This window comes from Telmatherina bonti, assembly GCF_933228915.1.
Source record: "Telmatherina bonti genome assembly, chromosome: 5".
Taxonomy (NCBI): Eukaryota; Metazoa; Chordata; class Actinopteri; order Atheriniformes; family Telmatherinidae; genus Telmatherina; species Telmatherina bonti.
Genome location: NC_136623.1, coordinates 34,120,186 through 34,135,696, shown reverse-complemented (window position 1 = coordinate 34,135,696; position 15,511 = coordinate 34,120,186). Strand labels below are relative to the sequence as shown.

Below are 15,511 nucleotides of genomic sequence, written 5' to 3'. Positions count from 1 at the left end.
CCAAGATGAGATTAAACTTCTCACACATCAGACGCTTCACCAGCAACTTCTTTTATTTCCACAGTTGTAAGACAGAAGGGTGACAGATGCTTTTTATTTTAACAATTTTAATCAAGTGAATAAACTGGTCTGTGTGTTTAGTTTAAGTTCCTCCGTGATGCAAGTCTGAGGATTTCACACCATGCAGCAGCATCAGTGCACTACTGCCCTCTGCTGATGTTCTGATCCAACGTGAAGTCACAACATGCTGTTGGGTTATTTTTCATCCTTCATGCTGCTAGAATAGCCAATATTGATCATTAAAATACATTTGCAGCAATAAGAACCAGCTGCGTGATGATATACGACTTCTCAACAGTGCACAGCCTGTCTTCACCTCAGATAAACCTCAGACTACATACTAAACACAACTGCTACCAAAGTGTGGCGTTGCCAAGCAACAATACTCTGCCACCTACACATTATGGGATGTGTGGGAACCTCTGCTCATGCAAGTAACTATCAGAGGAATGAAAGTTGTATCTGTTGGATGCATTTCCTTTAGTTATAATCAGCCAGTTTACACAAACATGTTTAGATTTTTTTTTTTATTTATTTATTTTTTTTATTATGTTCAAACAAATCGTCTTCATGCTGATATTTTTCTAAAGCTTGACTTCTTAAATAATAGAATATTTTGTGCATAAAGGCTCAGATGTGTCAAAAATGAGTCAAATTAAATCCTTTTGGAAACCTGGAAATGAAAAGTGAACTAAAACTTCCACGTTTTCTCCTGTTGCAGAATCCATCAGATTCATTTCAATTAGCGTTTCTTTGACAAAAGGCATCCGCTTGAAATCAAATTTTAAAATATAAAGCAGAAACAACGAGTCAGTCTCCTCCTGATGTATAGCAAACAACCAAAAATTCAGTTTACAGTAATGTCAGCCGGTAGCTTTTAGTTGTGCCGAATGCATGTCATTACATAAGGCATGGGGTGTTTGCTGAAATACTTTAAGGCCAAGCCTCTGCTCCACTTGCTCCATCCATAACTCATAACAGGTTAGGAGTCACACCTCGATATTGATCTTAGCAAAGCGGTAGTAGAGGGAGGAGGGGTTGCGCAGGAGCAGCTTGCCTCTGTGTTCCACTGGCTGCTTTATGAGGGTGTTGAGGAGTCCTGCAACACTGACATACCCCAGAGCCTCCCCACAGCCTGCAGACAGGGAGAAGTCCCCTTCAGTGACCCAGCCCAGAGTCACCCTGGAGCAATGAGAAGTCACGCTCGGCAGAGGGTCCGGCCACAGCCCTAAGACGAGGTCTGACGAAGACTGGGAGGATGATTCTGGGTCTGCGTTTTCAGGAAATTCTGATCTTTTACCTTCAGCGTCATCAGGACATAAAGAGGGAAGCTCCTTGGAGCCCTTCTTCCGGCGTTTCATTTTGCCTTTAAAGTGGTCTTTATGTGGAGGCTCCTGGGGGCCACTACTTCCTTGGTGTTTTCCCAGTAGCTTCAGGTCGTCTGCGGTTGGCACACACAGCATGGCATGGAGTTCAGGCTTTCCCTTGGACATCAGCGACACACGCACCCACACCAGACTCATTTCATGTGCTGCAAGAAAAGACGTCACAGCAGAGCCGGTGACGGGCGGCACCTCCCTGATGCGCCGCGCCCTCTGACCTTTCGATGATGTGGGTCTGCACCAGCCAGAGAGAAGCCTCAAAGCCTTTCTATTCCTGGAACAATTGGAAAAAAACAGCATCCATTTAGAACAGGTGCTTAATACTGAAGGTATGGATTTATTATCTGTCCCATTAGGCACCCAGACACACACACAAACTTTCTTCAATAGCGTTTTAATTCCTTAAGCTAAAACCAAAAAGCCAGCCAATGAACTGTAAAAAATCCTTCCGACTCATAAGTCACGTTACTCATGAGGGTTTCATGATGGATGCAGCGCTTCCCCTCCACTAATCTCTCTGATGTATTGCAGCAATTTAAGGCTGGATGTACTTTGAGTATTCTCATCAGAGACATTATGATGAAAGGGATGCAGACTGGAGAAGCATTGTGCATCAAGCCTGTCAAAAAGCTGCGCTGATTTCTCTCAAAATAAAGAAAAGGAAGTGATGACAAACCCCAAAGCCACAAAAACACATTTTACTAAAGGGATCTTTAATTTAAACTGTGTTGGATATCTGAAAAGACCTGAGATTGAACCTGTGGTGTTACTTTCACATCAATATTGCTAAAAGTTCATTTCAATAACAACATGAAAGGATAAAAAGACAAGAAGTCACCTTAGCACCGTGAAGCAGCTTGGAGGCTTTGTTACAGCCATATCTTCCTGCATCATGACATCGGTCTCTGCTGTGCCTCGAGTCTGCCCATCTTCTTTCTCTCCTCCTCCTCCTCTTGTGAGGGCCTCCCATTCCTCTGCCAGCTGTTGCCAAGGGCAACGGAAAGGAGCCAGACAGCCATGTTTAATGTAATTGGTCCTTTTGGCAGGAGGACGCCTGCAGAAGAGGTTGGAAGGTCATGTCCTTCTCAAACTTTAAGGGTAACAGTGACAGTCTGTATGGCATATTATCCAAAGGCTCAGCTTTATTACCATCTCATCAACATACTAAGAAAAAGCCACATTACTAAAATGAAATTAAGGCCACAGATTTGGAGCACTTCTCTGTCAAGCATACTAAAAGCTAAATATCTAGTAAATATTATTGTTGCTTAGTGTGTGTGACCTGACAAACATAAATATTCGTCTAATTTCCATGTAAGTTTGTTTCTATCCAACTAAAACCGTTTTTCTTTACAGTTTGTTCGTTTAAAATATGTAATATGTAGCCGAACATCCACCAGTACCACAGACCTCCACAGTCAAGTTCTTCAGTTTTACTCTGCATCGTATGTCAGAACAAAACATAGAAAAACCTTGGCAGCACACAAGATATCCCTGCTGGAAACTGTTCTTTTGTATCTGATAAAAGCAGCAGATTCACACAACATTGTTATTTTGGTTTCCTCACTCTTCAGTCTTCAGCTGACCTTTTGAATTTGTCCAGGAGCTCAGCTTCTTGCTCTTCTTGAAAACGAATCCCAGCAGGGCAGTCGGGATAATCGTGGGGAAAATGTGGAGCTGATTTATTCTGGGAGTGTTTCAGGCTCATGTGAAGCCCAGCCACTCGAACTCCTCTGTAAACCTGGAAGGGTAGAAAAAAGACAGAAAAAAAACTTTGCAAACTCAAGGCCGCATCTATAAATTTTAACACTTCTACTCACTGATAGAGAATGAAAAAACATCTGACCATTTTACAACTCCTAAACTGTTTGTATCCTCATCATATTCTAACTTTATTTCCTATCAAACACAATTTATTAATTCAAGATCCCTTATTCTACAATGATTAACACAATCAAGGCATATTAGGGCAAGCATGTTAAATAGATCCAACAAGGATCACAAAACATTAAACTATCAGATTATTCTGCATAAAACAGGAACATTACATATAAATTCCTTAAAAAAACGTAAGTATTTTAGGTGTCTAAAAAGAGTTCAAAGTGCTTTCAGGGTAGTTTTGTTTATTTTTCTTACACAGTCATGAAAAAAAAAAAAAAAGATAAGACCACCTTCATTAAAATGAACAAGACTTTGGAAAACAAAGGTTGTCTGTTTTCCATGACTCCAAGTTAACTACAATCAGTAAGCGTGACCATATGCTGGGTGGCAACTCTGGCATGATGCGTTTAGATCAGTGATCTTCACTGTTAATTCAACAGCAGCCACACTCAGTACACTAAGACTAGAGGAGAGCCGCCACCCCCCCGGAAAACGCGTTCCCACCCTACGTATCCTGCTACGTTGCCAAATCAGTAACATTCAGCTTTTTAGCAAGGAATGGTTTTATCCTAAATATTGCACAGAGTAGCGGCATTCTTATGCAACAGTATATGGTGAAAATACAATAATGTCTCCAGAATGTGGGCGTTTCTTCTTCAATATATAAACGGAGTTATATACAGAGTTCGGTGCAGCTGAAATCAGCCAAAGCTGGCAACTCTGACAGGGTCAGTTAGAACCGTTAGGACAGCAAAGTTTCTGCAAGCAGCCTGCAGCTCTTGTTTGTGGAGAGAACTGCACCGTTGAGGATCATTATGACTTGTTTAGATCGCATTTTCAGAAAGCCAATGGCTGCTTCACGAGCCGCAAGTCAAGAGTCAGTGAGCCGCATGCGGTGAGGAACGCTGTCGTAGATGATTCTACTTCTAGTAACAACAGGCCACACCACACTTTAAATACTAATTATCTGATGTAAACTTGTTAGTTATGACATTACAATGCAGCTTTCACAAAACTCAAACACTACTTTACTAAGTGCCGGCATTCATTTAAACAATAACAGAGCTCATTTTCAGGCCAGCTTTCAGGGTTAAAATAAAACTCTTCTGACGTGAAACTCCTGGCAGATTAATGTTCATGTTACCTACCAGTGGGACCCAGAAGGCCATGCCCCAGCCTTTAGGAAGGAGCAGGTCCCAGCCAGCTCCCCAGGTGCTCATCTCAGTCCCCACCTGCTTGCCAGGCTGATGAACCAGCAGGATGGGGACGCGGCCTTGTGACGGGGTGGGACTCAGCCTGGAGCCTGGAACCAGCAACTCGCCCCTCATCCGGTTCAACTCCTTCAGGCAGCACAGAGAGATACTCCGAATAAGAGAGACGTCCCAGCTTGTGTCTGCTGATGCTTTTACAAGCAGATTGGTTCATCTGTAATTTTCATGCCATAAATCACCTGCTCTGATATCTTGTTATCAGTGACGTTGTCACGGACAGACTGGTCCCACAGGAAACTCTGACAGCAGTGTTCTGGTACTCCTCGTAGCATCAGCTGCCTCCACTTCTCATCCGTCTCTGAAGGAACAGAAACACAGCAAGCAGCTGCATGACCAGCTTCTCCACAGACAGACATAAACCCAACCAGAATGCACCCTCATAGCTTCTTTACTTTTTATAAGAAACAGCCAAATGAAACAAATCCTAAATATTACACACAACAGAGGGAAACAAAGGTCATGTTTGTAATTCTTTGGGTCAGCGAGCTGTGTGTGTGTGTGTGTGTGTGTGTGTGTGCCGCTTCAGCAACAATTTTATGAGCGAGGACCATTGTTTCTAACCATCTGAAATCCAGTATTTTCCAACTAATCATGTTACTAAAATCTTATCTGCTGATCCAGAATAAATGTGGAACGTTCGTTTTACTATTTCTGCATGCAGTGTGGATTCATAAACAAACAAATGTGTCAGAAATAAATTACATTTACAGCATGAAACCCACCAGAGGTTTCACTGTCTACATTTAGCAGATAAATGACTCAATTTGCTGAAATTGAATCCTCTCAGAGACTAAACACATGCAGAAGTTTATCATTCCCATTAGAGATCTCAGAACAACTGGTTCCATGTCCCTTGATCTATTCTGATCTGGTGTTTGCTACATTTAATCAGAACCGCTCTTACATGCACGGATCTATAGAACATGACATGATTTATCATAGTGATCTATCCATTTAGTAGGGCTGTGACGATATGCTTTTGTCCCGATTCGATTCAGATTTTTTGGGTAGCGATTCAATGTAAATTGCGATTTTCGCAAATCTTTGATATTGCTAATTTTTGTATATTAAAAACAAAATAAATGTATAAAACTTTCTTTTGCTCGTCATTTTTCTTGATTTTAATTCGGAAAAAAAACCCACAATAAGCCAGACCATTATTCTGCTGCCATAAAGCCCAAGAAGATAAGTAAAAAGATCGATAAAAATAACTAGTTGTATAATGGATTATTTTTATTTATTAGAAAAAAATAGATTTAAATAAAGAAATCGATTTTAAAATTGTGAAGCAAAATAAATCCCGATTTTAGATTTTTATACGATTTTCCCACCCCTACCATTTAGCATGCTAGTTTGTCGTTTTCATACTTTTTGAGCTCTTTTGAAGCTTGCATTGACAACAAACTGCACTGCAGACCAGTTCTGTGTGATCTGTTAAGACGCCATATTTCTAAACGCCACTGCACACATCAAGACAGAGCATGTGCAGACACGACGCAGCCTGATAAATGGTGATTATCTGCCAGAACGTTAAGTGCAATAATAAAAAAACAAATGATACCATGGTCATTGAATACTCTAATGCTGACTTGCACACATTATTTACGTAACACGCACGCGTAGTTCTGCGATTAGGTTCACTGTAACATCGCTCAGTTACAGACATCACCATAGCAACGCGTTTATCAACTGATTCAGATCAGCTGGGCTTTTTACTGGTGAAAGAAACGTGGTGCGGTTGTTTAGCATAAAAATTACATCAAGGTCAACATAAAATGGTTCCTATACTTATTTATACTTATATTTATTTATTTATACTTATTATTTATTTATACTTAGTATGTTTGGCAAGTTTTGAAGAAAAAAAAAAAACATTTGGTATAAAATGTGTACTGGTATGCTGCGTGGTATAAGTGGATGAACTCAGATCCGTGCATTAGACGGTTACAACGCCCGACGCGGAGTCTAGAACACCACGAAGCATACATGTCAGTTTTTACTTTGACAGCTTTTACACAATATGCATATATCTTATATCAAACTCATCAGCTATGTCTCCTTAAACTAAACATAACGAGAGGTGTTATGTGTAGTTTTCTAGAGATTTTCTTGTTTGACAACTTGTAATAACTTGAAATATCAGTATCAGTTAATAGGAAATTAAAGAGTTGGGCAAAATTGGTATATTGGATAAAATAAGCCAACAACAAACATCCCAACTTTTAATCAGTTTTGGAAACAGACCACAATGAAACCGAATGACACTCCATTCAGTTTCAACCAGTTTATTCTGACTGGTGCTCGTATGGAGAATCATTACCTCCACCAAGGGGATACGTTTTTACCGTCTGTTCATCTGTTTGTTTGTGTTCTTTACTCAGAAAGTTATGGACCAATTTTCATTAAATTTTCAGGAGTTGTTGGAAATGTGAAAAGAAAAAAGTTATTTAACTTTGGTGGTGATCTGGATCACCATTTGGACAGAATGGAGAGAACCGTGGTCCTTGGCAGAGGTTTGCGCTCTCCGAGTGCTTTTCTAGTTTGGTTTGGGCGTCTAAACCAGTTCTAGGCAGAATATTGGGCTCCATGTAGACCCAGCTACAATCTGATTTACAAATCTTTCCCTCAAGTTTGACTGCAAAACCTTGAAGCTGGAAGGGCAGAACGGTGGCCTAGTGGCCAGCATTGGTTTGAGCCACAGCTGGGGGGAGGTTTGAACCGTGGGCTTTCTGCGTGGAGTTTGCATGTTCTCCATGTGTATGCATGGGTTCCTCCAGGTACTCCGGCTTCCTCTCATCCACAAAACATGCGTGTTAAGTGAATTGCTGTCACACTCATCACGTCTGCCAGATGACTGTGGAATAGGAACAAACCTGCCCTCCAAAAAATGTTCCACTGTTTATGAAAACTGAATATTTCTCATTATTCTGACTGAAAATTAATTCATAAATCCTTGAGGGACAAAGCTGCTTTTTTTATTTCTTTATGTGACAAAAGAGGTCCAGACAGACCACTCTGTAGGAATTTTGTTATGCTAATGCTAACAGATATGCTAATGATACGCTGTTCTCCTGCTGGAATTTATTCATCGGAAATGTCAACTACAATGTGGCCCTGATTACAATAAGAGGCTGGTGGGAGAGGGAATAATCGGGTGGATTTTACAGTCAGTCTCATTCATGGGATCAGAATGATAAATGGTTTATTCAGGACAAAAATAGCACACTGCTCAGTTGTTTAAAATATATGAAGAAAAAAAAAAAGAAACAGTGTTCAACCTGCAGGAAGAAACCTTAAGAAGGGCCAGAGTAGACCGTAGGTTCAAAAGCAGGACAGTCTTACAGAGGCAGTGATGGTGATCACTGCACAACCTCAGACTCATGTGTTCAGTCTAATGCAGGGGTTGTCCAGCTCCGGTCCTCAAGGGCCTGAATCCTGCAGGTTTTCCATGCATCTCTGTTCTAACACAGCTGGTTCAAATGAATCCGTCACAGTGCAGAACATTATTGGCTGCCAGGTGTGTTGGAACAGGGATGCATGGAAAACCTGCAGGATAGCCGTCCTCAAGGACCGACTTCGGACACCCCTGATCTAATGTGTACAATCCAGCATCGTTTTAAAGGGGATACCACATGCAAAAATCACTTCCCTAAGTTGCTTAGAATTGTGCGTTTTAAGTCTCGAACAGACAAATTACTCCTATAAAAAAAACAGGACAGATTAGATTTCAGTGGACTTTGAAATTAAGCGTCTAAACGGGTCATTATAAAAATCTCCTTTTTTTATGATGTCATAAACTATTAAGTTCCTCCCTCTGCTGGACTTCAACATTGCCCATGTCTGTGTGAGCTGCCTGGAACGAAGCGTCACCTGAGCGGTGCTGTCATGGCCGGTGAGAGAGAAACAGCTGCACTCAAACTATGGACCGCATTTACCAAAGCAGGGCTCCACAGTTATATCAGAGAACTGTTTCAGACCGGGTATAAAGTTCATTCAATTTCCACTTTTAAAGTAAAACTTTCCTAAAACATAATAAAAAGCTACATGTGAGTGATGACAATCAGGAAATATCATCCTTCTGTGTGTTTTTGCAAAGCAGGACAGACAGATTGTGTCTGAGCTGGAAGTGAGAAAAATGAAGATCTTCCTGGAAACCTTAAACCTCTATCACTAAAATCAATCAATCAACTGTTGCCAATCACTGAGGATGTGTTTGGAGTACAGGGTCCTGCCAGGATTCGAACCTGGAACATCTGCATGGCCAGGCAGAGGCCCCCCCGGAGCACAGAACCAGATGCGTACTCGCTGGAACACCTCAGGACCAGAAACAACAGACTGACTGTGATCAGCTGCTCTAATCAAACGATCAGTTTGAAACTGTCATTACAAAAAGTAAGATTCCTGTTTCCATACTGTGTGATGTAAATGTGGACCATAACGCAAGTTTCAACTAAATTTTAGGCAAACCAACTTCTTCCTCCAGCACTGTCTTTGTAGAAGGTCAGATTTTACCTTTGGCCTGGTTTACGCATGGTAAAGCTTTAACCCTCTTTGTCGGTAAAGTTAGTCTGGGGTCATCCACAGTAAGCCCCAGCACCGTGCCTGAAGGGAGCTCTCCGGATGAATAAATACCTGGATAAACCACGCCAAAACATTGTTTTTAGATGCATGAGCAAAGTTAACAGACAGGCACCGGAGAAAAACATGTAAAAGAAGAAGAACAACAAACCTTTTAGTGTGTGAAAGACTTCCGCTTGTTGCTGATGCAGAGTCATCTTCCTCTCATCTTTACAGTGCTGAGGCCACCAAAAGGAAGAGGCCTGGGACTGACTCACATCCTGGAGAACAAAAACACACTCGGTTGATCAGTGGCTGAAAAACACTGCAGAGTTCATTCCAGTTACAAACGCTTACGTTACAGTCTGAAGCTGCTTCCAGCGTTTCCGCCAGCACAGAGTGGGACTGAGGGCCAATCAGACGGTAGCGTACGATCTCCATTGTCAGATCACTGCAACAAATGGACAAAGAAAATAAAATAAGAGCAACATTGCTTGGAATGAAAATGATTCATTTTAATTTTTTATACAGCAAACAATTTAAAATTTCATCTTTATCAAAAGCATAATGATCTTTGAACTCACTAGGAAGCAGCAATCCTAAGATGTAGCATCCCAAAAGCATGGTGGCAAACTGCTTAAAAATAAAACTCTGCCAAGCGCTGGAATCCACATTAATCACAGTTCAAACAACAAGCAATTATATGGGAAAGGAACCAAAACATGACAACAGATCGGTTCACTTCAGAGCTTCTACAACATTCCCACTTGAAGCGAACCAAGGTGTCCTATGAAAGCGTCTCATCACTGTGGGACAGAAACTCAGTAGGAAGCCGAATGTAGCGAAGAGGAAAACAATCCAGCTCAAAAAGCTCTGCTAATCTGGTCTCTTATGACTCGGCCTTTGTTTTAAACAAACCATGAAGGTCCTGCTGGTTTCCATCAAGCTCAGTGGTGTTTTATGGTGAACTTTTCTGTCTTCCTGTCATCATATCTTTCTGATCCTCCTGGTGTTTTAAGATTAATTTGAGGTCAAGCCCTTCATTCGGCCGACTGACCGTTGACAGAGGCGTCCATCAGCCGATGGGTTTCTGATATATTTACCTGCTTAACACCTAAATAAATCAGTAAAACTGCTCTGGTCTTTTTTTTTTTAACCTTTGCTTTAACACAGTTCCTCATCAGTCATTACTTCATACATTCCTAGATGCTGCTATCCTCTGCTTTTCAGACAGTAATGCGATTTTCTTTAAAGAGGAGATAACAGCTTACATTTTCTACTGTGTTCCAGGTGAATTTACTCTGACGCAGTTACATCTTTATTTATTTCTTCCTGTCTCTTCAGACTGCATCATCTTGCCCGGAGTTACATGACCTTTTTCCCCTCAACCCCCCTATAATCCTGATGTATCACTGTTCTTATCTGATATAAGGCGGCGCCGGTAAAACTGGCTGCGTGGCCTGAGCTTTAGCTTGGCTCTGTCTGTATTATTCTTTTGTCATTAATGTTACATGTCAGACCTTGGACAAGCTGGCTTGAACTTTGAATTTCCCCTCGGGGATACATAAAGTATCTTTGATTTGATTCAGACTCTTCTCTGGTAATCTCACATGTTTCAGTATTCCTTTGACACCCAGATCATGCATGCAGCTCTTGCAGCTTTGTACATAACTCCATTCATTGTGGACGTGTCATTTCAGACACGAAGCAGAAAAATGAGCATTGTCAAGAAGAGGTTACATCATTAGTTAATTAAACGCGGACGTTTCACTAACTTTATAACTATCCCAGTGGAGCTGGACTTCCATGTGACTGGGGTGCCAGGTAATCTGGTGCCATCTCCCAGGATCTTCTTGGCAGGAGGTTCACTGGCATCCTTACGGCTCCGCTTTCTCTTGCTTCCAATGATCAGCTTGGCTTCAGCCTTGGACTTTGAGTCTATGATGGGATTTACCTCTGCAGATGTGACTACTGGTGCGACTGGAGGTACGACAGCCTCATCACACTGGCACACGCTTTGTAATTCAGGGAGAAGATCCTGGAAAGATGAAAATATCTGACATTAAGGGCACATTCACATCAGACTTTTTGATCCGAGTCTGTTTGGTCGGAAAGTCCGCTTCGTTTGGGGAGCTGTGAATGCGCCAAACCAATTCTGATTCAGACCAAAGAAGCGGACTTGGTCTCGGCGCGTTTCAAGCAAACCAAATACAGGAAGTGGACAAAAAAAAAAAAATCCCTTCTTACATTTGACTTAGCATTGCATTGTGGGTAAACTCATAGCAATGGCGTTAAGGGTCCTCTGCCTCATCTGTTGTTCATACTACGTCCATTGTCGCAGTGTATTTCTGCAGTATACTTGCATTAGACACAATAAAACCCAAAACAGCCATAGTTTTGCCTCCATGTTTAACTCACAACAGAGTTTTCTTCTTCATGCGGTCTTGTTCTGTTTTGCCAAATACTAGTGCAGCGCCACCTCTGGTGAGAATGGGGATATATCATTGTAAATGTTTGGCTTGTTTGACCAAAGTGCACCCCCCCTACAACTGATCCGAGTCCCCAATCAGACCAAGTCTAGCGGACTCTCCTGATGTGAATGCACCCTAAAACCATTCCTGCACATGTGTCAATAGATCTGCTATAATTCCAAAATGATCATTTCAAGCTAATCATACCTGCTTGAGAGTGGGATGAGCCCAGATCCACAGCTGCCTGTGAGGTGAGCCCTGCGTTCTGGGCTTCCAAAGGAAGGTAACCGGGCCCAGGGGCTGTGAAGGGTACCGTCCTACTTTGTACACCGTAAGCGTGCCCTGTCTGCACCCCGATAGACACAGGGCTGCAGAAAAGGTAGGTCCTAGAAAAACAAATCACAGCTTATAATTCCCCACTGAAAATAAATAAAACAAATACTTTAAAAGTCCGAAATATGTTTCATCTCATGGATTTGGACTCACCTGCTTCCTTGCTGGCAAGTTGTGACAGAGCCACCAACAGTTTGTCTTCATCTCCCTGTAGTTCTACGCAGCAGTAATAGGAAAGGTCCTGAGTAGAAGAGTCAAACATAACTGAGCCCATTTTCCTACAGATGTAAATAATGCGGCAGACAAACGCTGGTTACCTGCAGGAGGCAGTGGCTGCTCATTGCTCTGTAGCACGGCCGGTAGCATTTGAACGTGGGCCTGTCCCCGAGACAGTATCCCCACTTTTTAACCATGTGGAAACGTTTGGCGTGCCAAATGTGCGTCTCCAGCCAAATGTTCTTTCGCTGGCGGCGGTTGAACTCCAGCAGCAGGTTGCCATGACGGCGGCGAGCTTTACGGCTTTTGCTCCTCGTCGTTTCCTTTTTCTTCTTTGAGCCAGCCTGAAGGCTCTTCTCCCGCTGGTGGATGGAGATAACAGGATGATGAGCATCTGAGGGACAGTCAGAGGAGGAAGAAGCTCCTCGCCAAAAGTAAAAACATGGGAAAAAAAAAAAAAAAGCTACCATTCTGTTGGCGAGGTCTCTCAGTCTGCGAGGGAGCCGCTTTGTGTTGTGGCTCATGGCTCGTCTTCTCATGTGTTTGGGCAGAGCCTGAAACACGTGGCTGCTGCTGGTTGTTTTGCTGACTGCTTTCAACATGGCATTCACTTCTGCAGCCCTGGCCCTGGCAAAAGCTCCAGCTTGGTGAGGAAGGAGAAAAAAAAAACGGATCTGTTTTTGGTTCATTGAAAACTTTGTGATTCTGAGACTAGGGCGGCCAGATGTCACGCTTTGTGCGGGATCGTCCCGCATTTCTTTTACTTTTCACACGTCCCATAAAACGGGGCGCTGTCCCGCATCGTTACGACCAGGCTTCACTTTTGTGAAGGAAAAAAACAAAAACTAAACAAAAAAGAAGTGGCTTTACTAATTGTGTGGCAAAATATTTGACGGCTGTGACATCACACCGCCTGCTGATTTGATTGACACTCATGTCAATCAAACTAGGAGGCGGGACTTAATGAACATCTAGGATGCACCGGTGCAGCCACTAACGAAAATAAATAAATAGAAAAACAACTGATTGACCATGGAGGACAGGGAGACGACCGCAGCGAAGAAGAAAAAGAAAGTTTTGTTACAACAAAGACTGGGAAAGCAGATATTCCTGGGTCAAACCTGTTCCAGGAGACCGTGATGTTTGTCAAAGTAATTTTTCGCCGTTAACGGCGGAGAATGCCGTGAACGGCATCAAAAATTAGAGTCAAATAAAAAACACGCTACTCAGAGGGAGGCTTCCCAGTCAATGGACATGTTCCTGATAAAGCCTTGACTGCTAATTCTGTTTGATTCCTGATAACGTGAAAGGAACAAGGAAATAGTATGCAAGCTTTTACTGTTCCCCTTTGTCAGAGAACTTGATTTTTAAATTTTTTTTTTTTAAAAGTAAAAGATTGGTTATGTTTGAATATTAATTTTATTACCAAAGAGTAGAATAGAAAGGTTTTTTTGTTTGTTTGTTTTTTTAACTTTGTCATGAAAGAGTGGAAACACACATTGTCCCACATTTTCATCGTCTTTGTCCCACATTTGGTGAGAGAAGATCTTGGCCCCCTATCTGAGGCACTTTATGCAGTTTAACTTTGTTACTTCAAACAAATGAATGGTTAAACATTATAAATATACTATATAAATTTATAAATATACTACAAGTACTCTGATAACTATGTTTCTTGCAGTAAAATAATTGAAGAAAGATCTTAATTTTTGTGTTTGAAAGGGAAGGAGAATGTCTGTACCAGTGATGAAATCTGGCATCTCCCTGGCATATCCACCACCATCTTTATGATGTCCACGGACCCATCCACCCTTATGAGGGGGTTTCTTGTTCTTCTCCGAGGAAGGATGCATGCCAGATGGGCCACCTATGGAAATATAGTTTTTCCTGTTATGTGTATGCTTAATTTTTCAAACCATTAGACACATGATAAGCTAATAAATGAGCAAAGTACTTGTGTTCATTTAAACCAAGCTGATCTGAATAAATTCAGCTCATAAATATAACTTAGATAGATTTGTATTATTATATTTCTCTTGCTGGTAGAGGTGACAGAGCATATACCCAAACACTGAATGTTTTTATTGTAATATTATAATGACAAACAGCCTGCAGAGCTCATGAAAAAGCAGCAAAACATCCTGTGATAGGAAATGTACCTGAAGTAGCAGAGTTTCCTCCATTCTCCGTGTTTCTCTCCACGTTAAGAGGAGAAGATGGATACTGAACATTGGCAGGCTGATTCCTCATCTTCTTCTCTCGCATTTTCACTTTAGCTGCAGACATTTTCTGTAGGAAAACCAGACATCAGTTTTTGCTCAACGACACTGCATGGGCGTTAGCCTGCTAGCTGCGTTAGCTCACAAAAAGTTCATATTAGCTTCACCAAACACCACTGATAAAGTACTTCTGCTTAACAGTTACACAAGTTTACCTACAGCGGAGTTATTTTTAGGATTCCCAGGTATTTTACATGTATGTCTGACACAAACTTCAGCGTCCTCTCTGCATGGTTCGCCACCATGTGAGTTTCTCATGCTAGCTGGAGTCCGGATGTGATGCGTTCACGGTCAGTCCGTCATTCCAAATATGATGCGTTCACGGTAAACGTAATATACAGGCACACAAAAATACATGACGAGTGCAGCACCACCTCTCTTCTTTTTTCTTTTCTTTTACAGAAGCATATAACATTCAACTGGACAGAGATAAAAAAATAAAAAAAAATAAAAAAAATAAAAACTTCAATGTTAATAAATATCTCATATATAGTACTATATTATTATTCAATCAATCAAACTTTATTTATTAAGCACTTTTCCAACATAAAATATGTGACTCAAAGTGCTTTACAGTTTAAAATAAAGGACATAAAGGAAACACACAGACACATTATATAAAGATACCTCCAACCTCCTGTTATCTTGTAGGGGTGGGAAAATCTAATTGAAAAATTGAAAATCAGGATTTTTTTTTGGCTTTACAATTTTAAAATAATTTTTTTGTTAAAATAATCGATTTTTTTAAAAAATATATAAATAAAAATAATCCATTATAATTTTTTTTCTTTTTTTATTAATCTTTTTACTTGTCCTCTTGGGCATTATAGCAGCAGAATAATGATCTAGCTACTGTGTTGTTTTTTCCTCATTGAAATCAAGAAAAATGACGAGCAAAAAAAAAAAAAAGTTTTATATATTTTTTGGGTTTTTAATCTACAAAAATCAGCAATATTAAAGAATTGTGAGAATCGCAATTTAAATCAAATCGGCACCCAAAAAATCGGAATCGAATCGGGACAAAAGTATATCGTCACAGCCTATTATCTTGCATCAACCAA

General features: G+C 41.1%; 1 protein-coding gene across 3 annotated transcripts; it reads right to left on the bottom strand.

The window, feature by feature from the left end:
* Positions 1-81: 81 nt before the first annotated feature.
* On the bottom strand, positions 82-14,716 carry pop1 (POP1 homolog, ribonuclease P/MRP subunit). Of its 3 annotated transcripts, none has more exons than XM_079241239.1 (16): positions 14,606-14,716; positions 14,331-14,460; positions 13,913-14,038; positions 12,639-12,814; positions 12,273-12,533; positions 12,109-12,196; positions 11,830-12,008; positions 10,927-11,189; positions 9,509-9,602; positions 9,324-9,432; positions 9,107-9,226; positions 4,774-4,892; positions 4,472-4,663; positions 3,029-3,183; positions 2,281-2,496; positions 82-1,716 (listed from the first exon to the last, which is right to left on the bottom strand). In XM_079241239.1, exons 2-16 carry the CDS (start codon positions 14,455-14,457, stop codon positions 1,050-1,052), a joined length of 2,892 nt encoding a protein of 963 aa, XP_079097365.1. In that variant the 5' UTR covers positions 14,458-14,460; positions 14,606-14,716; the 3' UTR covers positions 82-1,049. The 3 variants fall into 3 exon arrangements, with proteins under 3 accessions (XP_079097365.1, XP_079097364.1, XP_079097366.1); XM_079241238.1 differs by having other exon boundaries at positions 14,610-14,709; XM_079241240.1 differs by lacking the exon at positions 9,107-9,226 and having other exon boundaries at positions 14,610-14,709.
* Between the last annotated feature and the right edge of the window lie 795 nt (positions 14,717-15,511).

What these genes read in the sequence shown, in the direction of transcription:
- pop1 (XM_079241238.1), bottom strand. Translation starts at nt 14,708, where the DNA reads ATGAGAAACTCACATGGTGGCGAACCATGCAGAGAGGACGCTGAAGTT. An exon ending in GCAGCCACTGCCTCCTGCAG is followed by an intron (nt 12,197 to 12,272) that starts GTAACCAGCGTT and finishes TCTTCTACTCAG; the next exon opens with GACCTTTCCTATTACTGCTG. An exon ending in CTCCTGGACAAATTCAAAAG is followed by an intron (nt 2,497 to 3,028) that starts GTCAGCTGAAGA and finishes CCTCTTCTGCAG; the next exon opens with GCGTCCTCCTGCCAAAAGGA.